Source organism: Bactrocera latifrons, unplaced genomic scaffold (assembly GCF_001853355.1).
Source record: "Bactrocera latifrons isolate USDA-ARS-PBARC rearing strain unplaced genomic scaffold, ASM185335v1 scaffold_54, whole genome shotgun sequence".
NCBI classification, from domain to species: Eukaryota; Metazoa; Arthropoda; class Insecta; order Diptera; family Tephritidae; genus Bactrocera; species Bactrocera latifrons.
This window is the reverse complement of record NW_017537201.1, coordinates 648,398-673,271: the sequence shown is the minus strand read 5'-3', so window position 1 is coordinate 673,271 and position 24,874 is coordinate 648,398. Positions and strand designations below refer to the sequence as shown.

General features: G+C 38.0%; 2 protein-coding genes across 3 annotated transcripts in view; one reads left to right on the top strand and one right to left on the bottom strand.

Moving 5' to 3' along the window:
* Positions 1 to 3,549: 3,549 nt before the first annotated feature.
* Positions 3,550 to 13,263, top strand: LOC108974237 (putative vitellogenin receptor). 2 transcript variants are annotated; one of them, XM_018941948.1, is made up of 12 exons: positions 3,550 to 3,691; positions 4,032 to 4,282; positions 4,381 to 4,830; positions 4,896 to 5,540; positions 5,955 to 6,857; positions 6,920 to 7,064; positions 7,225 to 8,033; positions 8,105 to 8,371; positions 8,604 to 9,668; positions 9,738 to 10,551; positions 10,616 to 10,831; positions 12,665 to 13,263. In XM_018941948.1, coding segments are annotated over exons 1-12 (5,712 nt in total). In that variant the 5' UTR covers positions 3,550 to 3,689; the 3' UTR covers positions 12,810 to 13,263. The 2 variants fall into 2 exon arrangements, with proteins under 2 accessions (XP_018797493.1, XP_018797492.1); XM_018941947.1 differs by having other exon boundaries at positions 9,738 to 10,831.
* Positions 13,264 to 13,591: 328 nt separating this feature from the next.
* The window catches only part of LOC108974251 (alanine--glyoxylate aminotransferase 2-like), a gene marked incomplete in the record, with an annotated part of 15,023 nt that continues 3,740 nt past the window's right edge, over positions 13,592 to 24,874 (bottom strand). Inside the window, 2 exon segments of the mRNA XM_018941968.1 lie at positions 13,592 to 14,811; positions 14,880 to 15,114. Of these exon segments, the coding sequence (XP_018797513.1) occupies positions 13,803 to 14,811; positions 14,880 to 15,114 (1,244 nt within the window).

Genomic DNA, 24,874 nt, shown 5'->3' with positions numbered 1-24,874 from the left:
AATATGGGTGAAATCGGTTCACAACCACGCCTGAAATCTCGATTATCACTTTATCATGCGAGAGTATAAAATGTTCGGTGACACCCGAACTTAGGCCTTCCTTACTTGTTTACATTATTTTTCCGTAAATGGTGAATGTTAAGCACTATTTTCTGATAAAACTAGCACTTACAAAGACACAGTCCATTTTCGTGGATTTTAGTCGCCTCTTAGGACAGACAAGCCCTATCGCGCATAAATTGCTAATATCCGGACCAGGTGGGAGAGAGCAACTGAACAATAAGATTTCTACGAATAATCTTCAAGAAGTGTCTAGCAATGCGATCTTACTTTAAGAAAAGCGATACGGAGTTAACATAACTTCGAGGTTCTTTCTTGAATTGAATACAACCGGAAGTAAAGGGGAATAATCTCGCCGATTCATTAATCCTATTGTAGTTCTCGAAGAACGTTGTCTTATTAATATTTTTTTTATGAAAACTTGCGACAAAGGGAATACAAGCAATGCCCATAGAAAGCGTCTTAAAACATATGATTTTAAAGCCAAAGAGGCGAAAGTATGTGAGAACTACTTTAACACGCAGAATCTTCAAAAATGTATCAAAACCAAATTAAATCAAAATTAAAATTAAAATAAATTAATAACATCACTTAATAAAATACTAACGACAAATAAGGCAACAAGCATTTTTCAAACAACACACTTTGAATCGCGCTATTATCGCTCTTTGATTAAAAGCGGGCAATAAAAGCCAAAATGATTGCATTTCGTGTACTAAATAACTCGTCAGGCAATAAGGAAGCTGCGGTCGAATGCTTATTTGGCTAATTTCATTGTTACAATGCGCCTTGGAATTAAATTGCACATTAGTGCGAAAACATTTTTTTCCATTGAATCAAGCCAAACAGATAAACAGACAGAGATTGTAGATTTAATAAAATTATTGAAAATTGCGTTCGTTGGCTTGATCGCACGTGCTCGAGATTTATAGTGATCTGAGTTCAAAGCAGCCAAGATAAGACCATTTGACGTCACATGCAAACGTTTGAGAATCTTTTGACGTCATGCACTAATTTCAAATGGACTTGTAATATTATCTAACCTACTAGACCCATGCAAATCAGCTTCTAATCCTTTTTTTTTTTTTACAGACAGGACTTTTGCAATGATTAACAAATTCAAAATTCCAGTGGCTTTGGCAGAATCCTGCTCTGTATATGAACTCATGGAAATAAATAAAAGTTTCATCAATAACATTAGAAAGAGCCGTGTCTGCGAAGAAAATAAAGCTGGCCCTATAGCCCTGCTGTGAGCAGAATAGGAACGAGTTTGTGCTTCCCTTCCTCATGGGTTCTACTACTGAATATATGGACTTCGCGGGCGCTTTTTCACCGCTGGGCCACCAAATGGTTCATCTACTGTCGCAAAATCCTTTTGACTCAATACCGATCATTAAATCCAATGAGATCTTTGTTCTTAGTAAGGCGAACCATTCCCTAGTTGTTGGAGTGCTAACAGACCATTGCTCTATTGGCGTTTATGGAGTTGTTTATAAGGTTGAAAATCTTACCGGACCCAGCTACAGAAGTTATATGAAAAAAAACGACTGTACCTTCTAAATTGTGATGCGTTTGTGAGGTAGAGACTTAAACAATTGAGAGCTCACATCTTCAGATATAAACAAGAAAGAAACGTTAACTTCGGTTGCAGCTAAGCTAAATACCCTTCACAGGTGCATTTCTGTTGGTAACTACGTGTTCAGTTTGTATGGAAGTTATATGCTATATTAATTCGTTCTGAATATTTTTTTGGAGATACTGTTATGTTAAGCAGTAATCGATGCCAAATTTCGTGAAGATACCACGACAAATGCGAAAGTTTTCCATACAAGCCCTTGCGATTGTTCAGTTCGTATGGCAGCTATATGCTACAGTAATCCGATCTGAACAATTTCTTCGGAAATAACATTTTTGGCTTAGAAAATAATCTATACCAAATTTCGTGAATATATCTTATCAAATGCAAAAGTTTTCCATACAAGAATTTAATTCCGAACGATCAATTTGTATGGCAGCTATATGTTATAGTGGTCCTATATCGGCAGTTCTGACAAATGAACAGCTTCTTGAAGAGAAAATGCAAAATTTTAAAACGATATCTTAAAAACTGAGGGACTAGTTCGTATATATACCACAGACGGATATGGCTAAATCGACTCAGCTCGACATACTGATCATTTATATATGTATACAATTGATAGGGTATCCGGCCCTTCCTTCTGAGTGTTACAAACTTCGTGATAAACTTAATACACCCTTTTCAGTGTATATAAAAAAAAATCAAAACCCGATGGAACGAGCTAACTGTGTTCAAAACTGCAAAAGTCAAGTGCAAAACGGTAGGTCGAAAGTACACAAAAATCCTATTGACACACGAATGAAGAGACTGTGGAACATGAACGGAATACTAAATAGTCACTGGACACACGCCTACAGTATGAGGCTGACAGAACGAGAAGACTGCAGGAAATATCTAGAGCAAGGCACCAGGAAAACAATGGCAAGACTACGTTGTAAACCTCCGGGTTCCCTACCTGTATGATACACAGGAGGAGGTATCGGTAGTGAGGCCACAGAGTTGCAGGCATCATAAAGTTGACTACTCTTCATGAACCTAGTAACTGAACTCCATATGGTATCGCAAAAGACCAAACCTGGGCTAAGTGTGGCTCATTGGCCTCTTGATTAACCTAATCAAACCTAACTCCTTATATGTATATTGGTGATGGTAAATGAAGTACATCAAAGAAACTCAGAAAGCATCTTTTTCTATTAATAGCCAAAAATAGCAAAAATCAGGTCAATACAACCACTGTCTCCCAGTATATCCGAACTTATAATATAGACAGACGATCTTACCCTTTCGTTACTCGTCTTTGTATAAAATGAAATAATGTTTTACCTATTAACCGCTATATGACCCTGTATATTCTCATATCTTAAGTCAACATTGCAACCATAACTAATAAACAACAGGTGGCGCTGTGTACTTCCGTTAAAGTAGTTAATATTATAAAAATTTAGTTCTATTGCCGTTATTCTTCTTTTTATTGTATTTGTTTATACATTTTAAGTAAAAATTCAAAAATTTTTAATAATAAATTTAAAAAATTAAAATATTATTAAAATAAGTAATATGGTCTATGACTGTAAAAGTTTGTATTTTTAAAAATAATTTTTTAATATTATTATTACCTTATAGCCAAATAAAAAAAATCACAAAAGTAAATCTCTACACCAAACTATTTAACAAAACTCATAAATAACGGTACTTATGTAGACTTTCGCGCTAATGCCTTGGTATGCCAGTCAGCGGCACTTTGTCGACGATCAGTCGATCAATGATCTTCAGTCAATTTCGGCTTTAACGCGCTAATGCGCGGCAATAATTGTGTCGATCCGAAAAAAACGTGTTAAGTGTAAAATTTGTGTAATTTGCAGTGTTAAAAATTTGTACAAAAATTAAACAAAAATTATTTTTTGTGAAAAATTAAATTTGAATAAAATATAAAAGTGTTTGAAAATAAAATTTAAATATTAAAAAATAATTAATTAAAATAGAAGTAAGGTGTATTAGTTCGCGGCTTGCTAAAGCTGCGTGTTGAAATCGACCGTTTTCAAGGCAATCAATGTAAGTATTCAATAAATTTTATTAAATACAAAAACAAAATAAATTTTAAGTAAAATAAATTTTCGTTAAAAAGAACAAAAAAAAACCTAAAACTTTTTTTAAAATAAATCAAAATTATTGAAATTAAAATAATCTAATAACTCTTTAACTAACCTCACTTTCACATCAAGACTAGAACTTTTCCATGTGAGCTCGCTCGCCTACTTCTCTTTCATCTTCTCTTTCGTCTTCTAACACCATTCTGCCTTTATAAGCTACTTATTTTCACCTTCTCCCCTTCAAATCACCTTCCTCGTACCATTTTTAATTACCTTTCACACTTTATTTTTCCATACTTTAGGGCAAAAGCCTTCCATTTACCGTTACAAAATGTGCGCAAGAAGCTACAAGCAAGCGCCGCAGCGCCCAACTGCGCTGTCATTGTTGTTGTCGTCATATTAATATTCATGCCGCCATTTTTCGCGCGTGTCTCAGCCTTCCAACACTGCGACGCCGATCACTTCGAGTGCCGCGACGGAAGTTGCATCTTACAGGAGAAGATGTGTGATGGACGTCATGATTGTCCGGACAACTCGGACGAAACGAACTGCGGTAAGCTCTAGACTAAACTAATAGCAACCATTTTAAATTTATAAAGACTAATATGTTTCCCCATCTTCCGATCTCTACCCTTTCTACTCTCTTTATAGAAAGGAAGATGTGCCGCAAACCGGATTGGTTTCAGTGCGCCAAACCCAATGGACCCTGCTTGTCGTCGGAACTGATTTGTAACGGCATCGAGAATTGTCCCGGCGGCGAAGATGAATTGGAATGCGTTAGCACGTCCACCTTCTGGAGTAGCGGCGGTGGCAAGAGTATGTGGAAGAGCGGTGATATCGGCACAGGCGGTTGGTATACGAAACGGAACTGCAGCGCCTATGAATACACATGTGGCACGGACAAAACTTGCATACCGTTGGATTTTATGTGCGACGGCAAGAGCGACTGTCACGATCGTTCCGATGAGGAGGATGGCTGTGAGCGCGCCAGAAAAAGTTGTGAAGGCTTCTTTTGTGACAATAAGAAATGTTTGGAAAGCAAGAAATGGATCTGCGATGGTGTCGACGATTGCGGTGATGGCAGTGATGAACGCAAATGCGGTAACACACAACTTTTCTTATTCTCATATAGTTGGTGCATGGTTGGTAAACATCCTCTAATCTAGGTATGAATTGCACTTTGGAGCAAGGCAGCTTCCTGTGCCATGACAACTCAAGCTGCTTGACCATCGATGCAGCCTGCAATAGCAAGGCGGACTGCGCGGACGGCAGCGATGAGTCGCCACTTTGCTCAGCCACCAGCAACAATTGCAGCACGAAAACTTGCCCGCCAGCAGCGATCTGTAAAATGCTACCAGAACAGGGTGCCCAGTGCATTTGTCCTAAGGGTTATCGCATGTCAATGCTGGAGAATGCCTGTCGCGATATCGATGAATGTCTGGAGATCTATGGCTTGTGCTCGCAGGGTTGTCAGAATACGCGCGGCTCTTATCGTTGCACCTGTGATGTAGGTTATGTGCTGAAGGCGGATAATCACACCTGTGAGGCTTACGGTGGCGACCCGTTACTGCTCTATACCACACAAATGGCCATAATGGGTGTGCATTTACGCGATAAATTCGTATATGCGGTGGCCAAGAATTTGACCAAAGTGATCGGTGTATCCTTTGATGGACAGAGCATCTACTGGACGAATATACAGAATGAGGCGGAGAGTATTGTGAAGGCGAACGCCGATGGGACCAATCAAGAGATTCTACTCACTGCAGGCTTGGATGCGCCAGAAGACTTAGCGGTCGATTGGCTGACAGGTGAGAAAAGTAGATAAAATATTGGATGTCAAATACTCGAGTATTCTTGGTTTTCTAAAAGCGTTGCCAACTCAACAGTTAGTTTTTTCCGAAACTCTGGAAACCTCCATAGACTTTTTATAGTACCGTGGTTAGATACCCACTTCACCAGGTTACTAACCTCTAAACCATAATTACTAACCTCTCAGTTGTCTATCTACAAGACCAGAATAATAGTACCCAGTAAATAGTGCACCCCACCTCCTAGCATGAGCAGCAGCACTAAGCTTTTTCCGTAGTCTTTCTTTACGGAAAAAGTCAACTATTTTCTAGAACCTTCTTTTTTAAAGCTGAAAGAGTTTGTGTATCTAGTTCCACAACACGGTTGCTTCTTCCCAATTTATCTGTCTAAACCACGCCCTCTATGTTCCACAGACAATATCTACTTTTCGGACAATACGATGCGTCACATTGCGGTCTGTACCAATGATGGACTCTATTGCGCGGCGCTCGTCACCGTCGATGTACATCAACCGCGCGGCATAGCGCTCTGGCCGCAACGTGGTCAAATGTTCTGGACTGATTGGGGTCTGAAGCCGATGATAGCGCGCGCATCGATGGATGGCAGCAATTCACTGCCACTAGTCACCGAAAACATACACTGGCCCAACGGCATCGCCTTAGATATGCATAATAATCGTATCTACTGGGTGGATGCTAAGTTAACGACCATAGAGAGTACGCGATCCGATGGCACCGATCGACGTCGCATACTCGACAATATAATGAAGCATCCTTATGGTTTAGCAGTCTTTGAAGACAACATCTATTGGTCGGATTGGGGTACGAAGAGTGTGCATAAGTGCAATAAATTTACCGGCAAAGGACATCAAGTGGTCGCCAAGGATCGTACCATCTATGCGGTGCACATATACCACAGCGCCAAACAGCCGAAGACCGATCATGCATGCATGCGTCTACATTGCTCTCATCTGTGTTTGCTCGCTGAAAACGAAAGCGCAACGTGCGCCTGTCCCGATGGCATGCAGTTGGGCGCCGATCGTTCGCGTTGCGTGAAAATACATAGGAAACAACGTCTCTTCATTGGTGTGATGAATTCTTTGCTCGAGATGGAGCATACGAGATTCGGACGCCATACTATACTGCAAACACATCAGCTACCATTGTATATCAGCGAGATGGCCTACAATAATATCGAAGAGAAGATTATTATCGCAGATAATGTGCATCGCACCATCTATCAAATCGATTTGTTGACAAACGCCATATCAGTGCTGATAAAAGAGAACATCGGCAATATAACATCCATTGATTTTGGTGAGTGTCTGTAGAGTTTAAGGGAGTCTTAGAGCCTTATTGGTATACCTTTCCACCCGCAGATCACTTGTCGCACAATGTATACTGGGCCGATGCTGAACGTCATGTGGTGGAAGTCTACTCTCTGCAGACGCATCAACGCGCAATTGTTAGCTTCTTCGCCGGCATGCAAGTGCCAATTGCGCTGGCGGTGATACCAGAAGAGGGGTGAGTTCTTCAAGGGTATTGATAATGGAATGAAGAGACAAAGTATGATGAGAACTAACCATATTAATGAACTTTCAAATCTTTACAACTATATGCTCAGCCCAATTTAACTTCAAAAAACGACGTACATATAATATAAATAATCTCTCTTCTCCTCCAGCGTCATGTTTGTCGCATTACGTACGCGTAGGTATGTACACATCGATCAACTGCCGCTGGACGGTCGCGGTCCACATACCCACGCATTTGAGGATGAGCTAGGCGATGATGATTTCAGGTTTACCACAGACGTCGAAACGAAAAGGCTTTACTGGTCCGATAGTGAGTTGGGTCGCATCTCCTATACGGATTACCGCAGTCTGCATGACATCACATTTCGTACACTGCTCAAACGTCCCTATTCACTGGCTCTAGTCGAAGATGACCTCTTTTGGACCGAGCTACGTTCATCGGCAATACATTGGACGTCCAAAAACAAAATGGGTACACTAAAGCGCATCGAAATCAAAGTAACTCAGCCGGCCTTTACACATGTATTGCCCTCGCGCATACCGCTTTTGGCTAGTCGACCGGCCTCTACGCTAGATCATCCCTGTCAGCATAATAATGGCGGGTGTTCGCATGTTTGTGTGACCGTTACAAAGTTTGTCAGCGCATGTCTCTGCCCTGCGGGTTTGGTTTTCCGCGATATGACCAACACCAGCTGCATCGAGGCGCTGGACTGTGAATTCCGTTGTCACTCAGGCGAGTGTTTAACACAGTCGCGACGTTGTAATGGACGCAAGGACTGTCCGGATGGCTCTGATGAGCTGGGCTGCGATGCAGGCAGCACTAAATATCGCAAAGTGGTTTGTTCTGTTGGCGATTTCGCTTGTCACGATGGTACACAGTGCATTAGTATGAAAAGTCGTTGTGACGGTTCTAAAAACTGTCGTGATGGTTCGGACGAAACGCATTGCGAGAAATTCGGTTAGTAGCCTTGAAAAATGTGCAGTCAGCAGATAACCAGTAATGAAATTTGCGCTTTCTCCCCTCTTTAGATAAGGATAAACTTTGCCATGAATATCAGCATGCCTGCGACAATGGCAATTGTGTGGATCAGAGCGTTATGTGCGATGGGTTCGATGATTGCGGCGATCGTTCGGATGAGCTGAACTGTAAATCGAATCCCACACAAACAACGGGCGATCTACCAGGATGTCCGGCGAATATGTTCCAGTGCAACTCGGGCACTTGCATTGCACAGAGCTGGGAATGTGATGGAAAACTGGATTGCACGGATGCGTCGGATGAACACGAAAAATGCGGTAAGTAAAAATATCGTGTGTATGTTTATTATAATCATTGAATATGATCTGTGTCAAGTCGGATTGTCCCATAAGCGAAACGCAATTTTAAAAGTCCAACTCGTCCTTATGTAGGCGAATCGAACTCCACACTCATTTAATATCGAGTTTTCTCGATGCATGAGACCATTCTATTTCAGAATTGGAATTCTATCTTTTATCCATGATTGTACCATATTCCCTTATCTTTTAGGCCTAAAGGAATGCCCGGTCGATATGCACAAATGTATGCTGGGTCAATGCATCGATCGACGTCTCGTTTGTGATGGACACAACGACTGTGGTGACTATTCGGATGAACTGAATTGCGACTTCGTCACTGGCAAACAGCGCAATCTAACCTGTGGCACACCGAACCATCCGATGTATCAATGTCCCAGCGATACGAGTATTTGTCTTGAGTTAAGCAGTCGCTGCAATGGCACCACCGAATGTCCACGCGGCGAGGATGAAGCAAAGTGTGGCGTAGTTTGTAGCATATACGAGTTTCAATGTAAATCCAATGACGAATGTATACGTATGGAATTCCGTTGTGATCGCGATAAAGACTGCACGGATGGCTCAGACGAATTGAACTGTGAACATTATAAAAATACTACCAGCGGTTTTGGTTCAATGATGAGCAAAATTAATGAACGTGCATGTGGACCGGGCATGTTCGACTGCCGCGATGGACAATGTGTGGAAATGTCACGTGTTTGTAATGATTTCGAAGACTGCGATTCCGGCGCCGATGAAGGACCACTTTGCGATACCGCCTGCAGTGCTGTATCTAATCGGCCGATTTGTTCACACAAATGTCGTCCGACGCCGATGGGTGCAGTATGCTCCTGCTATCCCGGTTATCGCTTGGATACGGATCAGCGCACCTGCTTAGACATCAACGAGTGCGAAGATGGTGAACCATGTGCGCAACTATGTGAGAATACGCTCGGTTCATACCATTGCAAATGCTATCCGGACTTTATGTTGCGACCGGACAAGACCACTTGCAAATCCATCGAAAGTGAGTCATCACTCATGTTCTCTACGTACAACGAAGTACGTAGCATGACGGAACAACCGATCACATTGCGCGTCGCTTGGGCGGTAAACGACTCGAAAATCGTCGGCTTCGATTTGAATGTGGATAAACGCGTAGCTTACTTCACCACCGATGTCGAGGATGTATTGTACAAAGTGGATATGGAGAAAGGTGTAGTTATGGGTGGCTTATATGTGCCGACACCCACAAAAGTTGCGGTGGACTGGGTAACAGGTGAGCAATGCAATTCTTAGCGACTAAGCGTGCGTAATACTTTCACACTTTTCTCTCACCATCCCTCAGATAATGTGTATGCCATCACGCGTTCGTCACAGTACGGCATTAAGGTGTGCTCATTCAGCGCCAAAATGTGCGGACTCATAGCACAGGTCAATCCACGCGAAACCATACGCGCGCTCACTGTTGACGCACTCAGTCGTCGGCTCTTCTATGTGACTGTACGTGCACAAACCTTTAGCACACCCACTTCGGTGCTCACAATGTCGCACTTAGATGGCAAGCAAATTGTTACGCTTTTGCTTAAAAGTGCTAGCTACATCACCGCCTTAGCTTGCGATCCCTACAAACGTCAGCTCTACTTTGTCGATATGCATACGAAGACCTTGCAAGCGTTGGACTACAAAACGGGCAGCAAACATATGCCGCGCACGATCATTCATAAGGGCAATGTCATCATGCATCCATCCGGTTTGACGGTCTATGAGAATCAGGCCTACATCGTGAATATCGGTTCGAAGGAGGCGGTGCATTGCCAACTCTTCGGTGTATATGACTGTAAAGCGTTCAATTTGAATATACTGAACGCCGAGGATGTTGTTGTCGATGGCGCTACGCGTCAACCGCATGCTACAAATCCCTGCAATATGGCTAAATGTCATGGGTTGTGTGTACAAGCCGATTATGGCTATGAATGCATGTGTGGCGGTAATATTGTGAGCGAACATGTACGCTGTGCAAAAGAGTATACGAATGAGATCGTGTCCAGCGCCCTGCTCAATTGGAGTCCACAAGACGAGGAGCACACATCGTCTGCGCATACCGCGGTCACAGTCATTTTGGTGCTTTTACTATTGGCCATACTGTGCGCCGGTTTTGGGTACTTGTACTATCGTCGCTACTCTCAGGGTCATCGCGATTTCAATATCCACCTGCATTTCCAGAATCCACTATCGGCATTCACCGGCGGCAGTGGAAAATCGACAGGCAGTGTGCAGCAGCAAAGCGGCATCAGCAGCACAACCGCCTCTTTTGAGGGAGACTTCGGCACGGATGGAGGGCACGAGAAGCGACAATATGTTCCGCCGATTTATCGATTTTTGCGCAAAAGCGGGAACAGTTCGCCATCGGGTGCGGAGATACTTCTCGAGGCGGCAGCGGTGAGTCCAAATTGAAAGTTAACTTTTCGCCAAAGTACCTAACCAGCTGATTAGAAGGAACGTAATAAAGAACGTTGTTGGTACTTTTAGCTTATGGTTCGACCCTAACTAGATAGTATTCCTTTTTTAAAAGATCTCAGAGTTCACATGAGGGTTTCAAAAATCTTAAAGTCGTATTGTCTACACCTTCGGTAAGTTTCGAAATGCGTAGGGTTTTGGAAGTTAAATGAAGTTAATATAACTAAAAATATCTGCAACTTAAATTAACGGGGTTGTCAAAAAGAGCGCTACAAAAATGGTTTGGGATATCAATGAAATTATTTATTCCTGTGAAAATACATTCGATGCCATTTTCTGTGGAACTAGATTTCTTTTGCATGACCACCACGGACACGCTTGCAAAAGTTCAAACGCTGAACCCAATTTTCGACGGGTTTCAAGCATAAATCGGTCGATACTGCTGCAATTTCACATTCGTTTTTCGTACGAAGTTCATCAATCGTCACTGGGTTGTTATCATGGACCATAGACTTGACATAGTCACACTGGAAATAGTCTAACGGCATCAAATCGCATGACTGAGGCGGCCACTTGATTTGGCCATTTCGTGAGATAACACGTTCACCAAACTTAGTTTTCAATAAATCGATTGTGACACTCGCTGTGTATCGAATCCATTCACAGTAACGTCCCGGTCTTCATCGTAACGGAACCGTAATTTTTTCGAGATGTAATGTACATGTGAATTGCTGCCTAACCAATATTGCATATTTTGTTTATCAGCCAGAAATGAGCCTCAAAGCTGAAGATGTTTTATCGCTGAAAATCTAGAACATTTTCATTTTCAAGTTGTTGCTCAGCCCATTTCACGAACATACGACGATTGTGGTGGTCAAGAGGCATCAGTTCTTGTGGCAATTTGATCTTGTAAGGATGTAGGCTAAGATCTTTTCGCAAAATTTGCCACAACGACGTCACAGAGATGCCCAATGCTTGAGAACGACGTGTGTGAGCCTGATTTCGGTCTTCTTCAATTGATACGCTAGCGGCAGCAATATTCTCGACACTATAGGTACTTCTTTGTTTCACTGGCAAGGGAACATTTTGTACTGTGCCTGTGGATGCAAATTTTTCCACTAGACGCTCATTTGTTGATCTGACAGGACGCTTAAGACCACTATATATTGGATGTAGCGCTCTTAAAGTTGTGGCCACTGTCCTTAATTAACCTGTTACTGAATTTTCTGCCGAAAAAAAGAATTTCTATTAAATAAAATCCGTACCACTGAGTAAAAAGGATAGGACAGGACAACATATTTTATTAAAGCCGTTCTATTAAAAGAGAGTCACGCTTTTATCCATGAATCATTGTTCCACAGCTTCATATATTTCTGGCCATCCATCTTCACAGAGTCTATGGTAATCTGACGAACGTCTTTGCTACTTTAATATTGATCAAGCTAAGAGAACACATACTTGTATATTTCAAACTGTTCTCTAATAAGACGGACGATTTAGACTGCGTCGTACAAAGTGATCAATCTTACAATCTCTCTCACATAAGATTAAGCAGACTTTCGACGTATTGACTGTTGCTAGAAGTATTACGTCTTCAGCAGAGGTAACGCGGAAAACCAGAGATTATTCGAAGAACGACTTCCATTAGATCAAACTTTCTATACCATTGCGATTTGAGCGCCAAAATGTAAAACATGATATGTACAAAACGCAGTAGACTAGAGCTTTTTGTAATCAAATATAATATAAATATGTACACTAAAATTCTTCAAAAATATATCTTCTATTAAAATTTTTTTGTAATTTCTCTTCCAGCCAACCGCCGAAACAGAAGGGTTGGCGCCATCTCAACGAACGCCCAGCGTCCAAATGGAGCGAGAACCTTTTTATGCCACCGCTGGCACGATCCGAGTTCAACATGGTGATGATGATGCCACAGCGGACCTTGTTCCCTAGATAAACGCAGTACCACAATATTTCTATTTTTTTTAGAATTTTTTTCTAGATTTTCTTACAGAATCTACAAGCAATTCCCCAATTATTGTATTGTAAGCCATATAGTTTTCCTGCATGTTATTATTGTAGTTATTTTTATTTATTTTTGTAAAAAATGTAGTATTTAAACATTTTTCTTGTTAAGCTTTCTAACGCTTACATATTTGTTATTTTTGTAAGCACATTTATCGCTCAGCTAGGAACAACAGTAAATTTCAATAATTAGTTATACATAACGTTGGTTGGTTGGTTGGCTGGTTCTTCGCTTTAATTTTGTCTTAAAATAATTTATAAACTCTTTTATTGTTATCTGTTGTGTTTTTGAAAAATATGCCCCGTCCCTGAAATGTCTTTAGGAAAACAAGTTATGAGAATGTAAAATCCAAAAAAATTAATAAAATAACAGTAAAACGCAAATATTTTCAAAGCTTCTTTTGGAATGCAATTTTTATTGAAAATTGTACGAGTATTATGAATAATTTTGGTATTTTTTGAAATATTTGATTTGCAATATTTTTTAATGTAGAAATATATATATATTTTTTTTTTAATAAAAATCTTACATATTTTTCAAATTTTTCAACTCTTTTTATATATATTTTTTCACAAATACGCTTAACTAATTTTTTTATAAATATTTTACTTTAATTAAATAGTTAATACATGCTTAAAGACTATTATATTATATATAAGACAAGTAACATAACTTTTCTAAACTTTATCTTCTCTACAGATTATTATAGTATATATATAACCAATTATTACAATTATATAACATAACTTTTTAAAAATTTTGAATATTCATAAATCTACACTTAAACTAATGGCACCAATATTGATCTGGCTAAATATCTATACTAACTATACTATATAACAGAAGACAAACACACTCCACTCCACTAAAGCTCTTAATTGACTACCCCACTTCCCTCCAAAAGAAAAACCCGCCAGTCAAACCTTATGACGACTTGATGAGCCGTTGACGATTCTCGTACATCGTGCTCGTATTCTGCTCGGCATCAGCACCGACCATGAAGTGCGCATCGTTGCCCTCCTTTACGAGCATGGCCAAACATTCGCGGAAAGCTTGCAGGAATTGATCGGCATTCTCCTGATTGAAGCACATGGGCGGCTTTAGCTTAATCACATTGTCATTGGGTCCGTCGGAGGAGACAAGCACCTTATGCAGCGTCTTCATGCGATTGACAACCCAATGCGCCGACTTGGTATCCGGTTCGCGAGTCTCACGATTTTTCACCAACTCAATGCCCACAAAGAGACCCACACCACGCACATCACCAATGATGTCGAATTCCTTGCTGAATTCAAGACATTTCTTTAGCAAATAATCACCAACACAGCGTGCATTCTCCTGCAGACCCTCCTCTTCGATGACGCGCATTACAGCGTTAGCAATGGCGCAAGAGACCGGATTTCCGCCATACGTGTTAAAGTAAGCCACACCGGTGGCGTAGAAGGCATGCGCTATCTCTGGTGTGGTAACCACAGCACCAACTGGATGACCATTCCCCATTGGTTTGGCCACCGTTACAATATCGGGCACAACATCTTGCGTCTCGAAGGCCCAATAATGTGTGCCAACACGTCCGAAACCGACTTGCACCTCATCGGCGATGGTGAGACCGCCGGCGGCATGCACAGCATCGTACACCGCACGGAAGTAACCGGCTGGTGGTATGATTTGACCACCGCAGCTCTGTAGACTCTCGGCGATGAAGGCAGCTACACCTTTACCCTGCGCTTGCAATTTCTTGCATATCTCCACAATGGGCGCACAGTAGAGTTCGGCCATATCTTCGCCAGGATGCTCTTTGTCGACATATTTGCCGCGATAGACGTCGGGGCAGTGCGCCACATGCACATAGTCGGGCTTCGGTTCACCGCCAGGTTGGTTGAATTTGTACGGTGAGACCTCCATAACGGCGGTCAAGTGGCCGTGGTAGGCGCTAAAGGGAAAAAAGAGTATAGAGTTAGTACATTTATAACTTGCTTTGTTTAATTTGGGCAAACTTACTGATCGAGTGTGATCACATCGCGGCGTTTGGTGTAGTTGCGCGCCAAACGCAAAGCCAAGTCGTTGGCTTCTGAGCCGGAGTTGACAAAGAAGCAGACCGACAGATCGCCGGGCATTTTACTAGTCAACGTTTTGGCGCATTGCACGAGCTCGTCGTGTAAAAAACGATTATTCGTCGAGATGGTGGCCATTTGAAGGCTGCCAGCACGCACCACTTTCGGATGGCAATGACCGACTGGAATGAAAGAGAGAAAAGAGGAGAAGATGAATTAAATGTCTTGAAGTAAGCTAACTTTCTTAAAAGTAAATTTCACTAATGTTATATAATTAGTGCGTTTGGATACTACTATCTTGATCCATACTCAAAAACATTACATTAGGCGTTGCCACCTGCTAAAAAATTGGAATTAAAAAAAAGTAATAGATGATATAATTACAACTGAAAGGGTATCCAACAAAAAATATTAAAAATAGTTTCAGTTAAAAGTTGCAGACACGAACGTTGCCACCAGCTTTAAATATTATTTTTGGTATTTTCTTTATATTTTTGAAATGATCTTTATTTTAATGAAATTATCAAACTGAGGACGTTAAAAACGCATTTATTTAAAAATATTTTTGATGAGTGTTGCCACTTATGTATTAAAAAAACAAATACTTAAAAAAAATTATAGGATTAAAATTATTTTATAATATAAATTATAATTAAAAAAGATTTATTTAAAAATATTTTTGAGCAGTGTTGCCACCTGATAAAAAAATTCTTAAAAAATTTTTATTATTAAATTTTTTTAATATAGCCATCGAACTAAGAAGAAAAATTATTTTAAAAAATTATCAGCGTTGCTACTTGTTTCAAAATTTTAAACAATTATGTTTAAAATAAATTTATGTTCGAATAAGAAATTAAACAACATTATAAAAATATGTGTTTAATTTTCCATAAGAATCCAACTAATATGTAAGCTAGAAGTCAGCTTCATATCCGTACATACATATGTACATATTATATCATAACCTACTTCTGTTTGAAAACAATTAATTACTTTACAGCCCCGACTCTGTTATTGAGGAACTTTGAACAGCGCTATCAATAATACCCCTTCTAATAGCCCCCAGAACGTGCTGGCGTAAGAAAAGCATGCGATCACCATTATCAACTTGCCGCACACGATTTTCAAATATTTATTTACGTCAAGTATTTTTCCAAGCGCACACAGTACAGTTCCCCTCCCACCCGCCGATACTGTGCTGATGATAACGACAACTTAATTAAGTTACTCAATAAACAGGGCTAAATAACAACAAATAAATGCTCAGCAGCACATGCTATGCGTACAGCCATGTTCGCTTGGTCACTCAAATGCTCGGATCACATGAAAGCAAACAAGAAAATTCTCCAAATCTGAGAAAGTGCTTCCTATTAACTATGTATGTATATGTTTTCTTTATTTTTGAAATTTTATTTTTAGCAAAATATATTCTGCGTCGACCGATCATTAGCGTTGCGTTCAATGCGCAGGCCCCCTTTATCGCCCCACTTTGCTGCTTTTCTCCCTCTCAAATCACACACTCACTGCATACAAACAAAACTCACTTTCAATTACCCCGCCTGCTACTCTATGGAATCTCACAACTACTTATAGCGAGGCATAGCATTCAGCGCCTCACGAGTCAAGCCGAGCAGCGCGATCGTGTGCTTTTATGATCGCTTTGACTCGCGTGCTTCGCGCGGCGCTGGCGCTGCGTTAGTTGTGGACTTCAGAAAACATGTGAACATCTCGTGTGAAAATATTAATAAGCTTAAGGCAGGCATACATATGTCCACACATTCGTATAAACAGTTGTACACATGTTTTCGAACTACTTAAAGTGGTAAATAATGCTGTTTGTAGTAGACGATTTCTAGTTTGCCCCATTTGTGAGTGTATGCACTATTGATATTCGTATGTTTACTTTTCAAACAGGCTGTTAAACTTCTTTTATTATCAGCTCCTCTTTAATGGAAAATTCTAAAGGCTATTTCAGGCAAAATGGATTTATTAAATAAGACCTGTTTATCATTTTTATAACCAGAATTGCGAGGTCGCTTAGGTAGCGATATATAGTTACACCTCGTAGGTGGGAAGGAGGATTTGAAAGACTGATGGCGGTGGAGCATTTAGTTAGTTTCTTGACTGTTGTTGTTGAATTATCATAGTTTTAGATTTTGCTACCGAAATTAGAGTCTTTTGTATTAAAATCGTTGTACAATCCAAGGAACCATTGAAATATTCTTCAATATCGATAGTACCGTCCGATACGATACCCTAGGATAACTCTTTCGAAGGATTCTAATACATTTCCATCAATTTGAAGTCTAACATATGAGTTCAAAGTGCTGAATATTGATCGCTTTCCTTTCAAAAAGGTTACATTTATGAGTTTTTCATAAATTTTGAATCTCTCGCAGAACTGTTAACTTTCTTTCTTACATATTCTCGTATAAATTTAATTTACTTATTTACTTATTGAATTTTAAGTTAAGAAACTTGTCCTTACCATATGTAGTTCATATTTCCGGTTTCGTATGCTGTAAGGCTAAAAATCTTGTCGGACACAAATTGTCAAAGTTGTAAGGAGGTAGGTGTGGTGCCTTTGAAAGACTGTAGTTGCAACATTTCAGCAGTCTTACCTTCGGCGAACGAAGAGATATAGCCGTAACTGGCATTGGCGAAATTCAAAGCACTTTGTCAATTAGCGAGGTTCTTATGATCAATTATATAGGACTTTAGGTACACAACGAAACGGTCTTCAAAGTGAGAAGTGAGATCGACTTCTTAACATAGCCTAACCTATTCCCTATTCTCTTCCACGTGGTCAATGTAGAGTTTTGCTCTCTGACGAACGTCTCACTTCACCTAACATAATGCGAGTATAAATATACATACATATGTAGATACATTTCGAGATCGAATTCGCATAGTAAGTATATTGGAGATAGTAACAAAAATAATTGTGTTAAAACTTGGTCGAAGCCAAAGTTCTATATTACATATATCGCTTCTAAAAGCAGGCGTCTCTAATAACACAATTTCAAAGCTTCGGTGGCCAAAATTTTTGAGTAGTCTCAGAAAAATATTATTTTAATTAAAAGAAAATATATTGTTTTTTTTTTGGAAAAAAATTTATTTGAAAAAAATAATTTCTTTGGAAAAAAGGTTTTTAATATCATTGCGAAGATAGTCAAAAATCTCTCGTAAAAATATTATTTTATTAAAACTAAAATTTTTTTTAAGGAAAAATGTTTTTGTTGTGAAAAACTTTTTCGGATTTTTCTTTTTTTTATGGGAAAAATATTTGTTGAATAAGATTTTTGTTTATAAAAAATTTTCTTGTTATTTTATTTGTAAAACTTTGTTTGGAAAAATATTTCTTCTAGAAAAAATGATTTTTGGAAAAAGTTTTTTTTTAGAAAAATGTGTAATTGCAATATATTTCTAATGTTTCTAATGTTTCTAATAAAAATTTTGTAGCATTGACTTTTTTTAACGATTGTTTAGAGACAGATTTTGAATTTTCCAAAAAAAAGCAAGTATTGCACATATTTTCATATCCAAAATATACATTTTTCAAAGCATTCTATTCGCTAATTTCCGTTTCATATCTAAGAAGAATTATATCCTCACAGCGTTTAATTAGCCTTACATATGGTATAAGCCATGCAAGCCAACTGTTGGTTAAAGAATTGGTTACTTACCCAAGAGCGCTACTTGAAATTACTGTTAAAGTTTCAATGAGTTTTCAATCAACAAACCGTTTAATACTTTCTTAAAAATAGGACTTAAAAATATCACGTGGTTATTTAAATTTCAGTAGTCGTGACTTGCATTCCAAAAGTTAATGAGCAGAAAGCGCTATGAGCCTACTTGCGAGCTCAAGTTCGCCCACTTCTTGATTATCGCCTTTCAGCCAGCTTATCTTCGAAATAAGCCTCTGTAAATATTTATTTACAATTTTCGATTGATTTGAGTCTGAATTCTTATTTCGAAAACTTGTTAACAGTATCAAAGTAGGCAAGGCCTCCCTCCAACCATTTAACATGGCTTTCCTACCACACACCCACTTTATATTATCATTATTATTAATAAGCATTGGCGATAAATGCGCTTTCGCAACAAATTTATTCAGCATGAAGCAAAACGATAATAAATGGGTCATATTATTAAATTGATTAACCCTAACCAATTACCCTAACAAATAATAATATACAAAGTACGGCGTGTATTGCATTGCGTAACATTTTACAAGGCACTCCAACAGCTGCAATCTCGACGAGCAATTACACTTGCAAATAGCGAATAGAGATATCACGCCAACACAAAGCGCCAAACGCCAAACGCCAAACGCCGGCAACGGCTGATAACCCAAATGCGAATTGAACGCTCGATCACGTGGAGAAATGCTGGCACAGTGCAAATATAAATATCCAGAACTGTGTGGGTGTGTGTATCTTAAGCTCATTGTGCTAGCGCGCCATTATCGCCTTATATACATATGTATGTACATATTGATGAATTCTAACATAAGTCTGTCAAGTGACAAAGCTAAAGCGATATTGTTGTGCTTAATTTTAGCACTCAAGGCGATCGCTGATCATATAAATTTGCTAACTGTAAATAAAATTGAACACGAGCGCGCAAATTGAAATTTATTCACCTACAAATCTAAAAAAAAAAAAAAGTTGTACATGTGCTGAAAATACACACAAGCTCACCACTGTGTGAAGAGATCGTGCTAATAAACGACCATCTACTCGCCGTAATCGTCTCTAGCGCCGCTGCTGGCCCACATTTCAACCGCTTCGGCGCTTACAACAAACTTCCAGCGAATTCGTTTACATGCAAACATATGTATGTATGTAAGTATGTTTACAACACATATTTGTTGGACCCACCCCTCTGTAAGAGCTTGCACGCCTGAGGGTCACTTCGGCCGACAGCAACGCGCTCTTCACGTGAACCACACGCGATCACGAAGCGTGTGAGTGGCGCACATGCTTGCCTGGCATGTAATTAAAACTACATATGTATCTACTATATGTATGTATGTATGTACATACATATTTGTAAGTATATGTATGGAGGTATATATGGAAAGTGTGTGTCGTAATGATCACTTAAATAGTTGAATTTAGTGGCACTAATCTTTTATTTGAGACTGTCTGTCAAAAGCTCGTAGTTGCCTGCTGATAAGGAAATATTTATGCCATATGTACTTAAGTGTATTTGAAGAACTCTCATTAGAACGCAATTGCTTTATTGTTTTCACTCTGCTCGAACTAGTTATGTGACCCTTGCGAACTGTGTAACGTGATTACTTTGCACCTAAATTGATAAGTCACGCTTTTTATTTGCGTTATTTTTAAATTGTCCATGAGTTTGCTTATGAAAATAAATTGTAGAAAAATATAAATAAATTGTTATGGCTTGAAAACTGCATAACGGCATATTCTGAATTATTTTGATTTTGACTGCGTAGAATACTGCAGATTCACAGCGTGTCACTCAATTACTTTTATTGTCACTGACGTAATAAAGTTTTCAGGGATATTACGTCGTGTGGGTAATTGAGTCAATTTGTAGCTGGGAGAGGCTTGTCGCTGATGTAAGATCATTTAGGGTATAAAAAATATTTTGTGGTCGTGCATATCTACCTATAACGCAAGTGTACATATATTATTTAATTGAAAATATTAAATTATTGCCGTGAATATTTTTGTATGAGATCTTTTAGTCTTTAAAATTATTATTTTTTTTTAATTTTATTCATTTGTTGAACTGAAAAAAATAAAGAAAATTAGCGGATTGAAACCCATCGAAAACGAAAGATAAAATAACAAGCATTAAGTGAAAAATAATTTACGACCGATTTGAGGTCAAATAAAGGAAGAGAAGGAAGGGAACTTGATTGAATTTTTAAGGGTTAAAATGGTTCGTATGTCTCTCCGGCAAAACTTAAGCTCTATAGAAAAATGTTATATGATAATGTTGTAACTAATAAAAAGGTCTATAACTTTTGTGTATCGAATTTTTTCACATAACCTCAACATTTATGTGAATTTCGAATAACCAAGCTTTTGGGTTTATAATTGATCGAAGGAGAAAATCAGTCGAGTGCTCTTTGTAAATTGTGAATTAAGTATAAATAATATTTCTTATGAATTGTTAGAAATTTACTAAAATACAAATAAATTTTAATTTTTATATATAGTATATTCATACAAATTTATTATAAACTTTTGTACTTTGCACCATCTAACGCCAAATTTCGGTTAAAACAGTTGATTTTATGTAAAATGCTTGTCGAAAAGGGCGAAAATAATTAAAAAGCGATATATAAAATTGTTGATAAGAAATTAAAAGTCAAAAGGTTATAAATTGGGCATAAATTAGGTATAAAATGGTTTTAATTAGGTATATATTAGGTATAAAATAGATATAACTTGGTTATAAATAGCTAACTCCAAACTTAAAGCATATTTTTATACCCTGAACAGGGTATATTAATTTTGTCACGAAGTTTGTCACACCCAGAAGAAAGCGTCGGAGACCCTATAAAGTATATATATAAATGATCAGTATGTTGAGCTGACTCGATTTAGCCATGTCTGTCTGTCTGTCTGTCTGTCCGTCTGTCCGTCTGTCTGTATATATACGAACTAGTTTTTAAGATATCGTTTTGAAATTTTGCAAACACCATTTTCTCTCCAAGAAGCTACCCATTTGTCAGAACTGCCGTTATCGTACCAATATAATATATAGCTGCCATACAAACTGAAGGATCGGAATCAAGTATTTGTATGGRAAACTTTCACATTTGACAATGTATCTTCACTAAAGTTGGCACAAGTTATTTTCTATGGCAACAATATAATCTCCGAAGAAATTGTTCAGACCGGTTAACTATAACATATAGCTGCCATAAAAACTGAACGATCGGAATCTAGTTCTGGTATGGAAAACTTTTGCATTTAATAAGATATATTCGCGAAATTTAGTATAGATTATTTTCTAAGACAATAATATAATCTCTGAAAAAATTGTTCAGATCGGTTAACTATAACATATAGCTGCCATACAAACTGAACGATCGGAATCAAATGCTTGCATGAGAAACTTCCTCATTTGACGATATATCTTCACGAAATTTGGTAAGAGTTATTTTTCATAAAAATAATGTAATAAACGGAAGAAATTATTCAGATCGGTTAACTATAACATATAGCTGCCATATAAACTGARCAATCGGAATCAAGTTCATGTATGGAAAACTTTCACATTTGACGTGGTATCTTCACGAAATTCGACTTGGATTACTGCTTAAGGTAATAATATAATCTCCGAAAAAAATTTTCAGATCGGATTACTATAGCATATAGCTTCCATACACACGTAACACATAATTACTAACAGAAATGCACCTGTGAAGGGTATTTAGCTTCGGTGCAACTGAAGTTAACGTTTTTTCTTGTTTTTTTTATCTTCTAAGTCTTCTTATATCTTAAAAAAAAAAGTCTTAATTATAAGTTTCTAAAATAATTATCACAAAATAAATATTTTCTACATTTAGACAAAGTTGTTACATATTTACATACCTCACTTTCTACATTCATATTTTTACAGCACATGTAACTAAATTTACATAAATACAAAGGCACTCGGTCAAAACACCTGATCGTTTGGAAGTCATTTGTGGTGCGCCCAGTTCACAGTGGAATTGTACCCGGCAGCAAACGAGCATTTCAATATAAACCGAAACAGTAAATATTTGTTCTGACACTGCACAAAATCATATCAATTGATTATAAATTTTACAAAAATATGTTTGTTTGTATATATGTACATTTGAGTGCAATGATGTCAAAAGAGCAGCTGAAAATGTATAACAATGCGACAACAAAAAAGCTGAAGCATGAAGCTAAACAAATATTTATTAAAGGCCATTCACACCAGACATTTTCACGCTTTGTGTGTACACACATACCTGAAAACAATTGTATGTTTGTTGCTTTGTGGTAATTTTTGTTTTTGGCAAATATTCGTGCAGTGGAAATTACCCATCTGCTGCAAGCCGAAAAATAAGTGATGCATCAATCTAGAAACAATAACAATTTTTAAGGAAAATTTACACATATGTATGTATGTGTTTATGTATATATTTTGTAACATTTTTGGCAAGCAAAAAGTACAAAAACGTCACAACGTCACAAACAATGGAAGTGGTGTCACCTCAGCCATCGATCGCGTGAACGCATGCAAAGAACTCGCGTTGCCAGCGTGTGTGGGTGTTGACACGCCAAAAATCTGTTTACGGATATTCTTTTTTACAGCACACAGACGCATTTGTACATACATATGTACATATGTGTGTTTGCGTCAGTCGAACTAAAAAGTTGCTGATCTAAAGAGGATCACGTTCTGGTTTACCTGCTAACTTGCTGACGAACAGAAAATACCCAAAAGGTGTTTTCGTAATTTTTGTGGATTTGCAAGCACGTGCTTTTATTGCATATATGTATGTGCATACATATGTAATGTATGTATATTAAGTAATGTAAATAAGTGTAAGTGCTATGAAAACGTGCTGAATCGAACATTAGAGTGTCTGCTGTAGACGCCAATACCGATATTGTTGTCGCGTGGAAAAATATAACAACTTGTTTTGAAATATTTTTGCATATTTTATGCTGATATTTTCAAAATTTTTTTATTTATTTTTTTTTTACAGAAATTTCTTCTTCTTTATTGACGCAGACACCACTTACGCGATTACAGCCGAGTGTAATAGCAAAGTGATCTAACATATGTACAGTAAAAAATTCACAAACAGGTGTGGCGATGCCAATTATCAGCCCTTGCATTGTTTTTGTTTGTATGTAGTTAAATGCAATGCATGATCAGTAAACAGCTATTCTGCGCTATCGTTTGTTTTTCAAATCTTATCAAATCAAAATAGCTCCCAAGCAGCGAAACCCGCAGTTTATTTGGTGGATTGCCAGGTGTCGAGCGACTAAGAGATATGAAGCGCACACACACATACATAATTAAATGTATAGATGCATAATAAGTGCTCCTGCGCTACATAGCCCTTGAAGCAAAGTGACTTTGAGCAATGATATACCGTTTGCGCGCCGAAACGTAATACCATTTATGCAAAATATTTAAAAAAGAACAGGAAAGAAGCTATATTTGTGTTCTATTTGTATGTTTCACACATTTTCTTATCTTTGTGATATAAAAAATCAATATTTCGCACCTGCACGATCATTATTATTGCCATTTTTTGGTGATCGCGATCGATCTTAATATCTTTTTATGCTAACTAAATTAAGAACTGCTGATAAATCGTTTGAAGTTGTCTGATCTTTTGAAGATCACTAATGATCATTATCTTGATCACTGGAATCACACTAGATATCATTTTAGGTTTAGATCTTTTATTCATAAGCACTGCAATTGTATGAAGATTTTGTTTCTACAAAAGATTGTTTGGAGAGATCATCGTTAGTGATCGTGCTACTAAATTTCAATTTCATTAAATAAAACTTAAAAAATCAGGCGCGACTATTACTATTGCAATTTTAGGTGATCTCGATGGATATTAATCTTTCTTTTCTATATTTTTTTCTAATTTTCTAACTAAATTAGGAACTGGAAATAAACGGGATGAAGTTCAGTGATCTTTTGAAGAGCACTAATGGTACAATTTTTTGATCGTAGATATCGAAAAAAGCCATTTCAGGGTATAATTAATCCACATTTTTAATTTATAAAAACAATTTACAATATTACAATTTACAATATCAACGTTTTTCTAAGTTTTTTTTTTAGGGATCATCGCTAGTGATGGTGCTATTAATTCTCTTTTTTGGTAGAGAAAACTTGAGCGAAAGTACATTCATTAAAAGTCAATAATTATATGGTCAATCAAATATTAATTAAAACAAATATATA